Consider the following 19,548-nt stretch of genomic DNA (forward strand, 5'->3'; position numbering starts at 1 on the left):
GGGAGATGGCTGAGAAAGTGCTAAGAGCGATTGCAAATGTGGGCTACTCGAGAGCCCTAGAATGGTTCTCACATTTCCGCCCCATTATTTAGTCTCAGATTGTGTGTGGAAAGCTCTGTAGGGTTACTCTCCGAACTGATCTTTTGTTATTCCATTCCAGGGGAGCAGATGGACCCTACTGGAAGTCAATTGGATTCAGATTTCTCTCAGCAAGACACTCCTTGCCTGATAATAGAAGATTCTCAGCCTGAAAGCCAGGTTCTGGAAGAAGATGCAGGCTCTCACTTCAGCGTGCTATCTCGACACCTTCCTAATCTGCAGATGCACAAAGAGAACCCCGTGTTGGTGAGTGAGTGATGATGCCCTGTTCAAGTTGTTATTTTTTTTTCTGATCCCCCCTATACCAAACTAACCCAGAAAATTAACGTGTTTAGTTGATTGTTAGCTTTTGGATAAAGTTGGTGGGGAACGAAAAATGAAATCAACGTGTTCTCACCCGCAGAAAGGTCGCTTTTGTATACTTTGTGTACTGTGAGGATCTTATGTGCTCCTGTTTTCTAGGATATTGTATCAAATCCGGAACAATCTGCTGTAGAACAAGGAGACAGTAATAGCTCGTTCAGTGAACATCTGAAAGAAAAGAAAGCTTCAGGTGAGCAGTTGAAAGCTTGGCTCTCTGCAGTGTTTAAGGTCCTGTGGGGGCAGAACGATTTAAACATGCAGTTGAGATTATGTGTAAGGAAGCCTAGTTTGTTATCTAGTGTTTAGTAAGCCTTTGGATACTCGTGATTCGTTTGGTGTTGCCGCCATTTCTCAATTTGTATTAAAATTTGATGGCAAATGTCTTCTGTGCTAATCTCCACCTCCTTCTGTCTTTTTCAGATCCTGTGGAGTCTTCTCATTTGGGTACCAGTGGTTCCATCAGTCAGGTCATTGAACGGTTACCTCAGCCAAACAGGACAAGCAGGTAAACTACTGTTTCAGTCAAAGGAGTTGATTTCAATTTATTATTCGATCAACTCTTATCTGTACCTGCTGATTCATCCCAAAGATAAAGCTATTAATCTTGTTTTGTGAACTGGGGAGTGGGATTTGGGGATTCTATAGGTAGTACTGTTTTAGGACTGAGAGCTGGGATCTCTTTTGTGAAGTAACACTTCTTCCTTCAACTCCTACAACTTCAAATTGTAATGTCTACCCTAAAGAGTTTTCAAGTTTTACTGTGTCTTATGTATATCAGGATGATGGCGTCCTCTGTGTTAGGCCTGCTACTGACTTCTGACATAATCTTAAGTTAATTCTATCCTTAAGCAGCTGTGCAGTAAAGACATTGTCCCCAGTGGGGTACTGATGGGCAGGGACATGAAAGCATTTGCTTTACTGGGTTCAGGGAGAGCCAGCCCTTCCTTCTCTGTCTTACTTATTATTCTGTTTCTCAGGCTTCTGCCCGGTTCTTCTTTGGTCAGAGAACACAGACAGCCTTAAGTAGCCTTGTAGAGGAGGCTGAGGGGAGGTGGTTGAGAGGGGGATGTTAGCTTGATGTGTTTGCAACTGTGCTTTACCCTAAAGAGTTTTGTCTGGTGTGTGTTATGTTGTATTTGCACATAAGTTTTTCCCTCAAGAAGAAATGGATATTTTTAATCACTCTGAAAACTAGTGGGCTCATCTTGACCCGTGGATAACTTTGATTAGGCTCATAATGTTAAAATATATTTGAAGGAGTTTGGATTTAAAAATGGGAGCCTGATATAGTCTTGTACAACTTTCATTCCAATTCTTCTGGGGCAGGAGTGGGTAGATCTATGTGAATCCAAGACCATCCTGGTGTACAAGTAGACTTCCAGACCAGCCAGGGCTAGGGACCTCCCCGCTCCAAGTAAATAAACAAATAAATAAACAAATAAATAAATTTATTTCTCGTGTAGCTTGCATTTCTTGCTTTTGGGATTGCTAGTCCTTACTGTCTCCAGTTTGCCCTAATTACAGGTGGACGCCTCCCCTGGGCATTCCTTGCCGTTTGTCATGGTGCTTGTCCCTATACCCAACTGCGTCACTTACCTGTGACTATATTGTTTGTTTTGTTTTTGAGACATAGTCTCATTCTGTAGTCCTTGCTGTTCTGTAACTCACTGTGTAGTACAGTCTGACCTCTAATAGTGGTGATCCTCCTGTCTCAGCCCTCAGTTGTGAGATGACAGGTGAGCCATCACGCCTGGTGCCACTTACCTTTTGTTATCTTTCTTTGCTTTGGTTTCTAATGTCTTTGAGGAATGTGTGCCTGGCGCAGATGTGCTTTTCTGGCTTGTAACCTGGGTGCACAGTAGGCACACTCCATTGTTTGTTTGTTTTTGTTTTTCGAGACAGGGTTTCTCTGTGTAGCCCTGGCTGTCCTGGAACTCACTCTGTAGACCAGGCTGGCCTCGAACTCAGAAATCCACCTGCCTCTGCCTCCCGAGTGCTGGGATTAAAGGCGTGCGCCACCACGCCTGGCCGGCACACTCCATTGTAACATTGTAACTACAGCAGTGCTGTCTGGGTGCTCCAGGCTGCCCTTCTGGTTTGAAATCAATGTGTTGCTCTTGCTCTTTGTGTAAATACAGATTTTATGGCCATGTTCAATAGATGTACTGTGTGACATGTACTTTGTTATCATGGGGCTTGTAACTTAATAGGGGGAGACCCAGTTTTTACCTCAGTCCTAAGTTGCAATTATGTTCATTACAAAGAGAACAATGTGTAAATAATCCAGCTGGGAGTAAAGGAATACTTCTTTGAGGAATTCAGTCTAAACAATAAATGCAAATGTGTTAGTCACAGTTAGGGGGTTGAGACGCTGCCTTGCCATATGAGAGGAGGATCTTTCCAGAGAGTGCATTTCATGTACAGAGGCCACAGAGCTGGGGAGAATTTGAGACTGATTCCAAAAGAGTGGAAGTTTCTCAGAACACAAAACAAATAACACAAATAGCATACACATATACACACACAGCACACACACAGTACACATACATAGCACACATACATGCACATAGAATCTTTTCTGAATAGCAGATATTTTGAAACACAAACTCTGCTTGGGAAAATTTTTTTGTGTCATAAAATTCCCCCTGCCCCATCTTGTTTTACCCAGAGTTCTGATGATATAAACAGATGTTCCTAAATAGGAGTTGTCCTATAATATAACATGGAGGAATGCATATATTAAAATTTTTCCATTAGATTTTTAAAAATTGTTGGTTTTTTTTGTGTATGAGGGGCAGATATACACATGTACTGTGGAGGTCAGAGGATAGCTTACAGGAGGGAATCAGTTCTTCTCCCATGTGTATTTTGGGGTTTGAACTCAGATCAACAGGCTTGGTGGCAAGTATCTTCACTGACTGGGTCATCTTCCTGGCCCCAAATATTGTCATTTTAAATATTCATTTGTATGTATTTAACTTTTTGAGGTTTTATTCTATGTGTAATGGATATTTGCCTGTACGTTTATGTCTGTGCACAACATGTAGTGAGTGCCCCATGAGGCCAGGAGAAGGTGTTGGATCCTCTGCAACCTGCGTTACAGATGGTTGCCACGTGGGTGCAAGGAAGTGACCCCAGTCCTCAGGAAGAGCAGCCAATGCGGAAAGACTGATGTGTGGGTCATATATTGGAGCTGTGGCACAAGTTTGTTTTATTAAAAAGAAATGTAAAGTTAAAAAAAAAAAAGCAACCAATGCGCTTAACTGTGGAGCTATCTTTGTAGTCTAACATGTTTATTTTCATTATTTCATTTAGAGCTTTGTGTATCGTAGGCAAGCTGTCTACTCCTGAGCTATATCTAAAGCCCCCATGAAACATTCTTAAGTGAGGATAGTTGTACACTCACACACTATTATAGGAAGTAGTGCAGAGTTCATTGTGGTGGCACATGCCTGTAAACTTAGTAATTGGGACACCAAGGCAGGGGGACCATTTTGGAGTTTGAGGCCAACTTGGACTACATAGTGAGTTCAAGAATAACCTAGCATTTATAGTGAATCTATCTCAACAGACAAAAACTAAAAACAAAGAATACAGGGAGAGATTGAGTATACTTTGCCTTGTGTCTGTTATAGTAAGCTTACAAAGCTATACTGTTATAGCCAGATTGCTGATTCGGGCATTCTCTTAGATTCTGTTAGGTTGTGATTGGGTACTGTGTATCTAGTTTATCACTTGTGTGGATTTGTGTGTTTCCACTACAGTCAAGAGACTGAACAGTTGTGGTGTACAGAGATGTCTCATATTCTTTCTAAAGTCATACCTTCCTTCATCGGGTGGACCTGAACCCTTAGCAGTCATTAACCTATGTTAATTTAGCAAATTATTTCAAAATGTTATATAAATATGCAAGTATATGTGACTTTTTTTTCTTTTCTATCAGCATAACTTTTGGGAGGCCCATCAAAGTGTTTCTTGTGTATCTGAGTAGTCTTTCAGAGTATATCAGATACGTCATTATTCATAGGTTGAAGCATATCTTTTTAAGTTTTTGACTATTGTAAATGAAACTATTATAAATACTTGTGCAAATTATTATTATTATTTTATGTCTTTGAGTATATGTGTGTGGGTGTGCAGGTAGAGGTCAGAGAGGACAACTGTGATTTTCTTTTTCCACCGTGTGGATTCCAGGGATTGAATGAACGAAGGCTGTCAGACTCCCTGTGTGTGCATAGATATATATATATATGTATATTTACACAAAGGCCAGGAAGATTGCTCAGCAGGCAAAGGCTACCTTTTCTTTTCTTGTCTTTACTTTTCTTTTCTTATTGTTCTTTTTAGAGAGACAACTCACTATATAGCTGTGGCTGGCCTGGAACTTGCTATGTAGGCAAGGGCAGTCAATTCACAGATCTGCTTGTTTTTGCCTCCTGAATACTGATTAAGGTGTGGCTACCGTGCTTGGCACTCTGCAAATTGTTTATGTGAACCTCAGCTTTCATTTCTTTGATAATGCCTAGGTTCTTGTTTGGCTATTTGGTAGTTGCATTACTTGTTTGAACAAACTTCCAGAGTGTTTGAGAGCATGTATATCATCCAGCAATGTGTGTAAATGTTCTAATTTCTGTTCTCACCAACTGTTAATATTTTCACTGTAGTTGTCTTTTAGAGTGCTTTGGGTTGAGCTTGAGGTTTCAGTCATGCTAAGCAGTGTTCTGTGACAAGGTTATATTATCAGCCTCTTCATTATTTGTAAATTATAATATCTACAATTAGAAATATTTTTTGAGAGTGTCTCATGTATCTCAGATCAGCCTCAAATCCCCATCTTGCTGTGCAGCTGAGGATGACCTTAAACTTCCAACGTTCCTTACTGGAAATGCAGGCCTGCATCACCTGCCTGGTTTCTGTGGTACTGAGGGCAGAGTCCTTAGCCTTATGCACTCTAGGCAAGCACTTTCCCAACTGAGCCAACCCTGATATGTGTATAGTAATATCTTCTTGTGGTTGGAATTTCTATTTTCCTAATGGCAAATGAGGTTGAACCTTTCATGTGCTGCTTTGCCATCTGCTGTCCTCTTCAGGGTAAATGTCTATGTCTTTCATTTTTAAATTGATTTATTTTTTTACTTGCTCCTCCACTCATCCTAGGAGTTGAACTTGAGGCTTTGTGCATGGCACAGTTCTTTACTGCTGAGCTATGTCCTAATTTTTTTGGGGGGGGAAAGGGGGGGCTGGTGGTGGTGGTGATGGTGGTGGTATTCAAGTCAGGGTGTCTGTGTATCCCTGGTTGTCCTGGAATGCTCTCTGTAGCCCAGGTTGGCCTTGAACTCACAGAGATCTGCTTGCCTCTGTGTCTGGAGTGCTGGGTTTAAAGGCATAAGCTACCACTGTTTAGTCCCGAGTGTGTCTAGAGAGTGCTTTGTAAATTCTAGATGTAGCTGTGTTGGTTTGGTTTGTAAATATTATCACTGTGTAGCTTGTGTTTTTAATCCCTTGTAAGAATGAAATTCCTTTTCACAGAGCAAGTTTTATATTTTTTATGACATTTGTTAAGTATTTTAATAAGATAACATGACTAGTAGTTTATTTTAGAAAGTTCAGGGTAAAAGTGGATAATTAGTCAGTGAGATTCTGAGATCTGAAAATAGGATTTGAAGATGGAGTATGAGTGGAGCATCAGCCGGAAGGCGGAAATGACAATCCTGGTCTTGTTTCAGCAGCTAGAATGGAGTAGTGGTTGAGATGGAAAAGACTGAAGGAGAGACAGTTGAACTGTAGATGCATATGGGCATAGTAACACACACACACACACACACACACACCTTTAATCTCATCACTCAGGAAGCACAGGTAGATAGATCTCTGTATGTGTGTCTCCAGCCATCAGAAGCGGTTCATATGCTGGCTGGAGAGCGACATTGTGGAGTCATATGGATAGTTCTGAAGTTAAAACTTTGGGAGCAAGTGGTGGTGGTGCACATCCATGACTCCAGTGCTCTGGAGGCTGAGGCAGGAGGATCATGTTGAGTTCAAGTCAGCCTGAGTTACATATTAGGTTAGCCTGGTTATTCAAATTGAGACTTTCTTGTTTGTTTGTTAGTTTTTTGAGACAGGGTTTTCCATGTAACCCTGGCTGTCCTGGAACTCTTTCTATAGACTAGGCTGACCGCTAGGCCGCGTTCAGGACATTTTCTTAATTAGTGGTTGATGGGGAGGGCCCAGTCTGTCGAGGGTAGGGCCACCCCTGGGCTGTGTTCCAGGGTTCTGTTATAAAGGAGGCTGAGAAAGCCATGGGGAGGGAGCAAGCCAGTAAGCGGCACTCATGGCCTCTGTATCAGTTCCTGCCACCACTGCCTGGCTAGATTGAGACTTTCTTAAACCGACAAACAAACAGACAAAAATCCAAACTGATTCTGAGTAAGGGTTGAAGATAGCTGATGTCCAAAGGCTAATCATGCCCATCTCCACTTAGATAGAAAGGACAACAGACAGAAGGCTCAGGGGTGTGCTTCTCTTTACATTTTAAAACAATTTTGTTTTTGTGTAGACACGTGCATGTCATGGCCTGTGTTTGGAGGTCAGTACAGCTTCTTTCCATTTACCGTATGAAGGTCCATGGTTAGAAATTAGGTTGCTACTTCCATTATGTGGTTTCAGAGAGTGAATACAAGTAATACCCAGTACCCAGTGAGCCATCTTACTGGCCCAGAGCTTTTCATTTTACTTATTAAGGCAGGCGGTGGTGGCACACACCTTTAAACCCAGCACTTGGGAGCCAGAGGCAGGTGGATTTCTGAGTTTGAGGCTAGCCTGGTCTACAGAAGGAGTCCAGGACAGCCAGGCTACACAGAGAATCCTTGTCTTGAAAAACAAAAGCAAGTTTATTTTTACTTCTCATTAAGTGTAGGTATCTGACAGTTTGTGTGTTTGGTGCTAGTGTAGATCACCAGAGGGCACTGGGTCCCCTGGAGCTAGACTGGTAGTCAGTTGGGAGCTATTTGAGATGGATGTTGGGATCTGAACTTAGGTCTTCTGTAAGAAACTGATTTCATGCTGTTAATCACCAAGTCATCTCTCCTGCCCAGGTTCTTATTTGAAAAGAGATAAACTAGTGCATTTCTGTCCTTTCTGTGTATGCGTATACTTCGTAGTACACACTCATAGTTCCCCTTTAAATGTTTTAGCACTCATCCCTGGAAAGTAAGGGTAACACCTTAGGTGATTGTAGTACAATAATATTAATTTCAAGGGTTGCCAAGATAAGAGCATTTGCTGCTCTTGCAAAGACCCAGGTTCAGGACCAGATTTGGTTCCCAGCACCCATGTGGCTCACAAACATTCATAACTCCAGTTCCAGGGGATGTGTAATCCTCTTCTAACCTCTGCAGGCACCATGAATGCATATATGCATATAAAACCCTGGTATAAATAAAATATAAATATATAAACAGACATGGGCTTGAGCAATGGCTCAGTGGTTAAGAGTACTGGCTGCTCTTCCAGAGGTCCTGAGTTCAATTCCCAGCACCTTCATGGCAGCTCACAACTATCTGTATAGTTCCAGGGGATCTGGTACCCCCACACAGACTTGCAGGTAAAACACCAATGCACATGAAATAAAAATAAAAAATTGAATATAGAAACAGATAATTGCATGCTAACAATTCAATTTAGATTCAGATTTTTTTTCAGTTGTGTTAAAGATGTCTTTTATATTTTATTGGATTTAGGATACAATATAACTTCACATATTATATGTAAATTGTTTTAAACTTTTTTTCCTTGTTGTTTCCTTTCTTTCCTTTTTTTAAAGATTTATTTAATGTATGTGAATATACTCTCTTCAAACACACCAGAAGAGACGGGCTTAGGATCCCATTACAGATGGCTGTGAGCCACCATGTGGTTGCTGGGAACTGGACTTAGGACCTGTTGAAGATTAGTCAGTGCCCTTAACTGCTGAGCCATCTCTCCAGCCCTGTTATTGTTGTTTCTGAACAGGGTTTCTACGTAATCCTGTCTTTACTAGACCTGAGTAGACCAGGCTGGCCTTAGATTCAGAGATCTACCTGCCTGTGCTTCCTGAGTGATGAGATTAAAGGTCTGTGTGTGTGTTACTGTGCCCAGCATTTCAAGCATTTTTAATGATGGATTATGAAATTAATAATTTCCCCAATATTGAATACCCTTTGCTACTCCTTTCCCTTTCTTTTTGAGATGAAGTCATCCATCCTGGGTAGTGCATGCTGAGCTCGCACCTGAGATTCTCATGCCTCAGCCTTCTCACACATTCTCTCCATAGCTCCCTTTCCTCCCTCCCTCCCTCCTCCCCTTTTTTTGTTTTTTTTTTTGAGATAAGGTTTCTCTGTGTAGCTCTCCCTGTCCTGGAACTCTCTGTAGACCAGGCTGGCCTCACACTTACAGAGATCTGCTTGCCTCTGCCTTCCAAGTACTAGGTTTAAAGGTGTGTGTCAGCATTGCCCAGTTTGAGATTATTTCTTAATAGCTAAAAACTTTTTGGAAGTAAATTTGGGAATATGCCTGTAATCCCAGCTCTTGGAGGCAGGAGGATTCCAAGGTCAAGGCCATCCTGGTTACATACTAAGTTTCAGAAAGAGAAAACACTGAAATTGTTGCTTATGAACTTTTTAAAGCTCTTGATAAATCTTTCTGAATTATTTTCCAGAAAGGATCCTTTTGTACTCATCATATGTGAGATAGGAAGCCTCTATCTATCTCTCTATCTATCTATCTATCTATCTATCTATCTATCTATCTATCATCTATGTATTATCTATCTATCTATCTATCTATCTATCTATCTATCTATCTATCTCTTTTCTCTCCTTAGTTGTGTAGTATTGAGCAATAGTATAGTATTTAATATGTATGTTATATATTAAGTATATATGGCTTTTCCCCCTTTTATCCTTATGTCAGTTAGCCCTGACTGATCTTAAGTTTACTGTATTTAGCAGACGCTAACCTTCAGCTTCTGATTCTTTTTTTCATGTTCACAGTGTTGGGTTTTATAGGCCTGGGCTGTAATTATAATGCCTGTCTAAATCTTCTTTCTTTTTTTTTTTTGGCAGTAAATTTTTTTGTGGTTTCTTTACAAGTTCAAAGATACTTGTGTCTCTGATTTTAGAGCTCATTATTACTATTCATATCTTTGGTTTTCTTTGTATCAATTCTGTATCTTCTATGTAGTTGATGTTGTATGTGTCACTAATGTTTTTGATTATTTTTTTGTCTTAATATTATGCATTGTGACTATAGTATTAACGTCTTTAAAAAAGGATGTATTTTTGCCAGACAGTGGTGGTACATGCCTTTAATAAAATATAAGATAATATTTACATAATGGATAATAAGATAACATTTAAGTATATTTATGCTTTTGGTCTCTTTAGTTTTTGTTACTCAGTTTGGTACAGTGTTTTGAATCATTAACCTTTTATGTACTGTCTATAGGCAGCACTGAAATCATCAGGGTTTGTTTATATTTCTAATTTGGTTAAGGGGTAATTGGTGTGTGAGGATAGTCTGAGCAAAATCCAGTGTGCTTCTAGCAGACTCGGCCTCTCTCTACCGGGGGACATGACACGATTGTGTTCTTTCTCTGCAGTGCTCTGGCAGTGACAGTAGAAGCTGCTTCTCTCCCAGAGAAGGAGAAGGAAGAAGAGGAGTTGGAGGAGGAGAAGGAAGAGGTGGGAGCAAACGCTCCCAGTGCTGACACACACTCCCTTGCTGCTGAAGGTAGCCTGTGCCCTTTCAGAATAAGAGTCTTCTCATGCCCCTTTACTATGAACACAGGGAGCTCGACTGCTTCACCATGTCATAGATTTCCTACGATTAAGCTGAGAATCACAAGTAATTTAAGATGTCTCAATAAACTTGATAACTGAATTTTCTCTGCTAAGTGGCCTTCCAAAGTTATGACCAAATACTCCAGAAAATAAACAGTCGTGGGGAGTCCCCTCGTTACTTTGGGCCTGTGACTAGACAGAATATCATGGTTGGGTGCACACAGAGCAAAGCTGCTTCACCTCAAAGTAGTTGGGAAACAAGGGAGAGACAGAGGGGAGATGGGGTGGCCCTGTCCCTCTCAACCCAGTTTTCTTCCACTAGGCCCTCTTCTTTTTTTTTTTTTTTAAATTATTATTTTTTAAAGATTTATTTATTATTATATCTAAGTACACTGTAGCTGTCTTCAGACACACCAGAAGAGGCCATCAGATCCCATAACAGATGGTAATGAGCCACCATGTGGTTGCTGAGAACTGAACTCTGAACCTCTAGAAAAGTAGTTGGTGCTCTTAACCACTGCACCGTCTCTCCAACCCCTAGGCCCTCTTAAAGGGCTTGGTGTGGTGCTCAGCTGTGATATTAGCAGTTAGGAATTGAGACAGAGTTGCCTTGCATTTGAAGCCAGCCTGGGCTACAGAGTGAGACCCTGTCAAAATCAAAGTATAAAAAGGTTCCACCACTTCATAATGGCACCACAGACGACGGGTAAACTTTCAATTCATGCCCTTTGAGGCTGGGCATGGTGATGCATGCCTAGAGCTCTAGCTCTCAGGGAGGATTACAAGTTCAAGGCCTGGCTCGGCTATATAATGTGACCTCTCAAAACCAAAAAACGCACAACTGAGTAATTACATTGCTCATTGACCAGCTTGCTTTCTGCATTTTGTTTCCTTCTCCTTTTGTGCTTGCTTGTCTGAGTACCTTTGGGTGTGGTTTTGATGTATCTATAGATTATAGACATTGTCTACCATATTAAAGTGTTTATAAGGCTTTATATATCTTAAGTTTTTGCTTTATTATGTACCTCCCCCTTTTAAAAAGCTACATTTTGTTAATTTATTGTTTTGTTTTGGTTTGGTTTTGGTTTTTCGAGACAGGGTTTCTCTGTGTAGGCCTGGCTGTCCTGGAACTCACTCTGTAGACCAGGCTGGCCTCGAACTCAGAAATCCGCCTGCCTCTGCTTCCCAAGTGCTCATTTTGTTAATTTAATGATGTGTTTGTAGTCAGAACCAACTTGTGGGAGTTAGTTTTCTTCTTCTACCACATAGATTTTAGGGAATCAAACTCAGGTTGTTTTGTCAGCCCTGACAGCAGGAACCTTTACCTTCTGAGTCTTTTAGCTGGCCCCTCCCCCATATTTCAGTATTTATTTGTTTATTTATAGCAGGGTCTTACAAGATCCAGGATGGCTACTATGCAGCTAAGGATGAACCTGAATTTTTGATCTCCCTGCTTTTCCTTCCGAGTGCTGGTATTATAAGGATGCACCACCAATACTCTGGTTTCATCTCAGGTCATTTAAGTGTGTGCTACCACACCCAGTCTGATAGTTTTATTGTTGTATTTTTTTTCTTATGATGCTTGGGATTGAGCCACCCCATGCCCAATCCCTTAATGCGTCTTGTTTTGGAAAAATTATGTGTGCCAAAGCTTTGATATGAAGCATTCAGTGTGATCCTTGGAGCTGGCAAGATGGCTTAGCAGGTAAGAGTATTTGCCAGCTAAGCTAAGCCTGATGGCCTGAGTTTTGTCTCTGGATCCACATTGTAGAAGGAGAGTACTTACTTCTGCAAATTGACTTCTGACCTCCACACTTCAGCTGTGATTGTGTGTACTCATAGACATATACACACAAATGCAAAAAGATTGTTTTAAACACGATCCTTTTTAGATAAAACAGCCGTTTGCACATTGATAAGGTTGTGGGTTGATAACTAACTTTTGGAGTTTTGTTCTTAGATTCTGCTTCATCACAGTTGGGCTTTGGAGTTCTGGAACTGTCCCAGAGCCAGGATGTTGAAGAACATACAGTGCCATATGATGTCAACCAAGAGCATCTGCAGTTGGTGACCACTAACTCAGGTTCTAGCCCGATACCTGATGTGGATGCGAGCACTGGTATGAAATGTGTTTTCTCACATGTGGAGCTGGTTATAAGTTGTTTTCTCTCCCTCAGGACAAGTTTCTTTTTCTTTTTTTTTTCTTCTAAGGTGTTTTTTCTTTTGTTGTTTTCTTTTGTGTGTGTGTGGTTTTTTGTTTGTTTGAGTCTCACCTTGCAACTCTGGCTGATCTGGATCTTGTTACGTAGACCAGAATGGCCTTAACTTATAGAGATTCACCAGCTTCCTCTTCAAGCTTAGAAAAATTTATTTATTTTGTTTTATTTATATAACTGTTTTGATTTTATATATTTATGGGTACAGCATGTTTGTCTGGTACTACCCATAGAGGTCAGAAGGTGGAATCAGATTTGAACTGTAGTACAGATGTGAGCCATTTTTGTGAGTGCTGGGAATGAATCCTGGGTCCTTTGCCAGAGCAAGAACTGCCAAGTTATGTCTCTCTCTTTTTTGGGGGGTAGGGGCTTTCTCAAGATAGTGTTTCTCAGTGTCACTCTGGTTGTCCTGGAACTCACTTTGTAGACCAGAGTCTCCTTGAACTCTGGGATCTGCTTGCCTCTGCCTTGGAAGTGCTGAGATTAAAGGTGTGCACCACCATGTTTGGCTTCCCAATAAGTTTTAAAGCGATCCAGGTTAATGTATCCCGAGTTTGCAGAGTAGGCAGTAAGTACTTGTCAGGTGATGGCTTGCAGATTGATTTATTTTTTCTAAGTAGGTCACTGATTACCTTCTTTTTGGGGTGATAACATTTTTTTTGAAAAGATTTTTATTTTTATTTTTTAAAAATTTATTTATTGTATATGAGTACACTGTCACTGTCTTCAGACACACCAGTAGAGGGCATCGGATCCCATTACAGATGGTTGTGCACCACCATGTGGTTACTAGGAATTGAACTCAGGACCTCTGGAAGAGCAGTCAGTTCTCTTAACCGCTGAGCCATCTCTCCAGCCCCCTTATTTTTGATTTTAGTGATTTATTTATTTTACTTGCATTGGTGGTTTTCCTGCATGTATGTTTGCGTGAGAGTTATGGATCCCCTGGAACTGGAGATATAGACAGTAGTGAGCTGACATGTGTCTGCTAGGAATTGAACCCGTGTCCTCTAGAAGAGCAGCCATGCTCTTAACTGCTGAGCCATCTCTCCAACCCCAGTACTTATATATTTCTAAAATTAATTTTACATATAAATGGTGTCTGTGAGGCCAAAAGAAGGTGTCAGATCTAGCGTCCGAATTAGTGGTTGTCAGATACTTAACATGTGTGCTGGGAATTGAATGCTGGTCCTCTGAAAGCAGCAAGCCCTCTTAATCTCTGAAACATTTCTCTGCCTGCCTACTGGTCTGTCTGTCCCCTCCCTCCCTCCTTTTTTTTTTTTTTTTTTTTTTCTTTCCAGACAGGGTTTCTCTGTGTAGCCCTGGCTGTCCTGGAACTCACTTTGTAGACCAGGCTGGCCTTAAACTCAGAAATCCTCCTGCCTCTGCCTCCCAAGTGCTGGGATTAAAGGTGTGCGCCACCACTGCCAGCTGTCTCCCTCTTCTTAAATAAAGCAAAAACCCATGTAGTCCCCTTTGTGATTGCTGACTCTTCCTGAGCACGTGGCCTTCCTTGGGATGTACTCTCTATACTGGCTGTCACAGGACTAAAGAAACTGACTCCACCTCTCCCAGTAGCAATCAAATGTCTAGAGCTCCTTCCCTCGGGGTAGAGCTTTATGTCCACCTTTCTCCCTCCATGCTAAGATGTCTGTCTGGTTTGATGTTTTGTAGATCTTGTGTGAGTTCATGTATATGTTTGTCTGTTGGTTTTGGAAAACACTGTTTCCGTGAAGTTATCTACTACCTTTAGCTCTTAATTTTTTTAACCTCGTTTTTTGTATAGATCCTTGAACCTTAAAGACAGATGTGATATAAGCATCCCATTTAGTTCCTAGAATTCAGAAACTTGTCATTCTTTGCATGTTGTTCAGTTGTTAATTGCCATCGACTACAGGAAGCAGCTTCTTTGATGACTGAGTGATGCACTGATGTGCTGCTATAGTGATATGTCAGTAGGAGTCATGTCATTGCTGTGTCCATTCAGCAGAGTGACAGAGTAGGTTTTCCCCTGTGGTCCATGACCTGTCTAGCTTCAGGTTCTTGGGTCATGGCAATTTTATCTCATGAAATAGGCCTTGAATCTATGTTTTGTTTTATTTTTTTGGTTTTTCGAGACAGGGTTTCTCTGTATAGCCTTGGCTGTCCTGGAACTCACTCTGTAGACCAGGCTGGCCTCGAACTCAGAAATCCGCCTGCCTCTGCCTCCCGAGTGCTGGGATTAAAGGCGTGTGCCACCGTGCCCTGCTTGAATCCATGTTTTAAAGAAAAGAAGTAGTGGTTTACTCCCATACCATCTGTGCCATCACTGCACTATCGGGCACAACTTTCCAGGCTGGTTGTGTGACTCAGGGTCACAACTAGGTGAAACTAGGTGAAACTGATGACCACTTTTTCTCTAGTTGCATAGCATGAATACTAGCCATAGGGATGCCGCTTCCAGCTGAGTATTAGCTCCATTTCTCCGTGTTCTAAGACTCAAGTGTATAGTGTTTTTAGCCATAGGGTCTTATCCTCAAAAGCTGCGGGGTGACTGATAGCAGTGGCAGTAGACTGTAATGTTTGAGAGGTCTGTGGGACCTCATTAGCCAACAACTCAAAAGGTGGTAACCCACTCTTGGTACTGGGGGTTTTATTTGGTAGAGTATGGTATCTAGTTAGGATATCATCCCTCTTTAATATCACTCTTGATATTTTAAAATTAGACTAATTTCTGTTACTATTTTTTCCTTTGAGAATTATTTGGGCTGGCTCTGATACTGTGAAGAGTTAACATCTGCTTTGTGTCTTTCCCCCATTCTTATATTTTAAGCAATTAAATGTGAAGAACAGCCCACTGAAGATATCGCCATGATAGAACAACCCAGCAAAGACGTCCCTGTTACAGTACAGCCCGGTAAAGGTATCCATGTGGTAGAAGAACAAAATCTACCACTTGTAAGGTTAGTCACACACTCTTTAAAAGTGTCTGTGGAATTTTACTGTGGGCCATAGGAATTTCATTTTGGCTATGGAAACAGTATTAGAAACTGCTGATTGTCCCTTTCACATGCTACAGATACTGGCATTTGTTTTTGTCCAATAGAAGTACTGATGATTTATACATATGGGTTGCTTATGCAGTCTTACTGTGCGTGCGGTGAGCTCTCATCTTAATTCAGGCCTATTACTAAAGGCGCACTATTGCTTCTGTAACTATAATCCTTGATACCTGTCTGGGTAAGCAGTCACTGTCGGTAGCAGATTGTTTTGCTTCTCTGGGGCTAGTAAAGATGCAGATGAACGTTATATCAGAAAACTTATTTCTATTCTTGAGCACCCACCTTGCTTTGGATTGTTCAGTTTCACCCTTCTGTTAACTTATGATACAACGAGATCCAGGTATTTTTCCAAGTGTGTCTGGATCTAAGTTTGGCAGGAATAGGGAACGGACACTCTGCTTGGTCTGTGGTAGTTTTTGTTTTTTTGTTTTTTTTATTTGAGCTGTGGTAGTTTTTGTATTGACTGGCTCGTAGCAGAGGAAAACTTGACTGCTCTCAGTTTGAGGGGAGATGAACATTCCGTATCCTTTTATTATTTCCTTCAATGGAAGTTGGGGTTGGGAGTCCTCAGCAACAGTGATCGTCATGGCTTTTAATCTTTTTATTTTTATTGAGATAGTGCTTTGCCATGTGACCCAGGCTAGCTTTGAACTTGAAAGAATCCTCCTGCCTCAACTTTCTTAGTGATAAGATTGTAGGTTTGTGTCCCATCATGATCCATTACGACTTTTCTTTTTTTTTTTTTGGTTTTTTGAGGCAGGGTTTCTCTGTGTAGCCCTGGCTGTCCTGGAACTCACTCTGTAGACCAGGCTGGACTTTAACTCAGAAATCTGTCTGCCTCTGCCTCCCGAGTGCTGGGATTAAAGGGGTGCGCCACCACCGCCCAGCTTTACAAAGTTCTTATTTCAGCTTTATTATTGTTATTATTTAAACAGGCTCTCACTTTGTAGTCTTGGTGTTCTTTTGACTTAGTAAGTAGACTTAGTAAGTAGACCTTGAACTCCTAATCCTTCCACCTTAATCTTTGAAACACTGCCATAGGTATGGGCCACATGCCTGGTTTTCCTGTTAGTCTTACTTTTTCCATTTTTTCTTTGGGAATATTAGAGTAAGTAAGTCTCTAGGAAGGGGTCAAGAATGTGAGTCCTACGTGGTTAAGCAATATATGTAAAGGAGCCCTGGAAAAGGTCAGACGGCAACAAATATGCTTGTGGCATCAGTGAAGAGAAAAGCCACGTCAAGTCTGTATAAGGACTTCTGTAGCAGGTTTTAATCACTTGTCAGTGTTCAGCAGACAGGAAACTGATGAGAGACTGGGTGAGGGAGACAGGCTTTGAATGCCCTCGGACTTTACAATGTTGTTTCACTTTTCATAGGGCTATTGGAATTTTTGAAATTGTTAGAAGCTTTTTGTTAAAAGAGGGAAACTTTGAATTTAGCAATCTTCATCCTTATTGATACGAACCTCCTAGGTCCGAAGACCGGCCTTCCAGTCCTCAAGTTTCTGTTGCTGCTGTGGAAACAAAGGATCAGGTACCTGCCCGGGAGCTGCTGGAAGAGGGGCCGCAGGTTCAGCCGTCATCAGAGCCTGAGGTTTCCTCAACCCAGGAGGACTTGTTTGACCAGAGTAGTAAAACAGGTAGGAAGGCTGATTGTTCCACAGCTCCTCTTCTCACTTGTTCTACATTTTTATTTTAGTTCTGAGGCTACTGTTTAGTTAAAAAGCACTTTTAAAAATAGCTATGATATGGAATAGCTAATGATATGGAAGGAAAATATATTCCTAGCCAGTCAGTAATGAGGGCTGTCAGAGAGTGTTTATTTGTCAGCATTCTGTGTAGCTTTCACCCTTTTGGAAGTTGAGGTGCATCTAGTAAAGCGTGGGATTACAGACAGAGTTGCCATTTCTTCTTCTGTCTCCTGTCCTGTGGTTTTCTTGCTTACTTGGGTAACGGTTTACTTATCTATCAGATGACATAGCAGGTAAGTTAAGGTCTAGAAGAGAGGACACAACGTTTAGCTGTGTAGACTGGAATGTTTCACACACCTGGAGTCTTTTCCCCTACTCCAGTCTCAGGAAGTCAGGAGTTAGTGAAAGGCAGGGAGCAGGCAGGCTGTGCCCCTTTGCCTTCTGCTGTACTTGGTGTGTAAGACATCAGCAGGCGCCCACTGAAGCTACCAGGGTGTAGATAAGTGATTTCTTTACACCTAGGGCTAACATAGTTAATATTCAGTCTGTCTAAGTTGATATTCTCCATTCATGGAGAACTTAATAGTGTGAGTCACTCTGGCTGCTCGTATATTTTATTAGTAGTACTTAGTATTTCTGTCTCCTTTGAGGAGGCTCAAGTTCTAATCATGAAAATTGCTGCATTCATACCATCAGGTGTCATGCGCATTGTTTTGACTCCTCCCATCTGCACCATGGCATGAGCTTTACCTCACCTTAGGTAGACCTTGGAGTAAAAGGCTCGCTTGCTGTTTTATTATAGAAGCATCACAAGAAAGAAGAGCAGCCAAGCAGAGGTATAAGGATTCTGGCTTTTCCTCTCTATAGTAGTTACTTTTATCATTGCTGTAACAACAACAACAACAACTGACAAAAGCAGCTTAAAGAAGGAAGATTTTGGGGCTGGGAAAGACGGCTCAGTGGTTACGAGCACTCACTGTCCTTGCAGAGGTTCAGTTCCCAGCACCCACATGATGGCTCACAACCATCTGTAACCCCAGTTCCCTTGTCTCGCCTCTGTGGGTTCCTTCAGGCATGTAGTAACAGAAACTCTTGTAGGCCCACACTCATACCATAAAAATAATAACAACATGAATACCTTTTTTAAAACAAAAAGGATTTTTTTTTTTGTCCCACAGGCTGAGAGTTCTAGTCTTCATATCAGAGAGGCTGTGAGAAACTGCCCAGTGCCCACACTCAGGAAGCAGAGATCCCTGCTGCTCAGCTCCCTCTCCTTTATTCAGCATGGGATTCCAGCCCATGGGGCTGCTGACTACATTCAGAGAGGGTGCTTCATCTTCAGCTAAGCCTTTCTGAAAATACCCTCATACACACTAAGAGCTGTGTTTCTATGTGACTCTAAAAGCAGCCAAGCTGACAGAATTAATCACATTAGCTCCACCTTCTGTCAGCTTGACACCAGCACATCACTTTAGATCATAACATTTCACTTCTCACCTCTAAAATATCATTTTCATCTCATAATGCGACTGCATTTAGTTGTTTGAAAAGTCCCCATAGTCCAAAACAACTCTAATATTGTCTAAAATTTAAAGTATCTAATGAACCATATCTCCTAACTATGATGTTCTATAAAGTTGAAAAGCAGGTCATATATTAAGAGAGGGATGGGGACAGAACAAGTGCAACATCCAGCAGAGCAAGCACCAAAACCATTGTGACTGGGCTTGTTCTCTGGGCCCCAGCAGTCTTGGGTGCCCTGTCCTCCCTTCCCGATGCCCTCAGCACAGATGACCTCTGTTTTGGGTTAGCTCCACTGCAATTTCCCTTGGCAGATTTCCCATGGTTTTGGCACCTCTGAACGTTCCTGGATTCTCCATTGTGACTTAAGTTTCACCTTCCAAACTTCATGCAGTGGCCTTGAAGGGCCTTGTTGCAGGGAGCTATCCCCCCCCCCCACACACACACACTGCCTGCACTCAGCCACTTCTGAAACTTTGGTGCCCCCAACTTCAGTGCCCCTCTTGTTTTTACATCTTTCATGCCTTCAAAAACAGTGCTGTGTGGATGATGCTCCCAGCTCTGTTGGCTCTAGATGTAGCTTGTCCCTCTTGGATCCCAGTTGCAGTGGCCTCTGTGTCTTTGAGAGTGTCCTTAGAGAAACACATCCTTTGGCAGCCAATTTGCAGCAGGGAACCCTCGTGGTGGCAATGTCAGTTTAGCCTCTTTTCCTTTAAGATGAGTGGGTGGGTTTTTTATCTGCTGTTGTCCCACTGAAGAACATGAAAAGTTTTCTCTTTAATGGTGTGATTAACAGTTAG

General features: G+C 41.6%; 1 protein-coding gene across 3 annotated transcripts in view; it reads left to right on the plus strand.

Moving 5' to 3' along the window:
* Tp53bp1 (tumor protein p53 binding protein 1) overlaps positions 1-19,548 on the plus strand; it is a 92,535-nt gene that overhangs the window by 20,051 nt on the left and 52,936 nt on the right. For 2 of the 3 annotated variants that reach the window (XM_021156751.3, XM_029473425.2), the window contains exons 3-9: positions 161-345; positions 562-652; positions 883-967; positions 10,100-10,230; positions 12,241-12,399; positions 15,309-15,438; positions 17,010-17,176. In XM_021156751.3, coding sequence (XP_021012410.1) covers positions 161-345; positions 562-652; positions 883-967; positions 10,100-10,230; positions 12,241-12,399; positions 15,309-15,438; positions 17,010-17,176 — 948 coding nt within the window. Of the gene's footprint in view, positions 1-160; positions 346-561; positions 653-882; positions 968-10,099; positions 10,231-12,240; positions 12,400-15,308; positions 15,439-17,009; positions 17,177-17,997; positions 18,064-19,548 lie in introns of those variants that run through there. The other variant, XM_085834521.1, reaches the window with a different exon arrangement.

This window comes from Mus caroli, unplaced genomic scaffold (assembly GCF_978045245.1).
Source record: "Mus caroli unplaced genomic scaffold, Mus_caroli_1 scaffold_2, whole genome shotgun sequence".
Classification (NCBI taxonomy): Eukaryota; Metazoa; Chordata; class Mammalia; order Rodentia; family Muridae; genus Mus; species Mus caroli.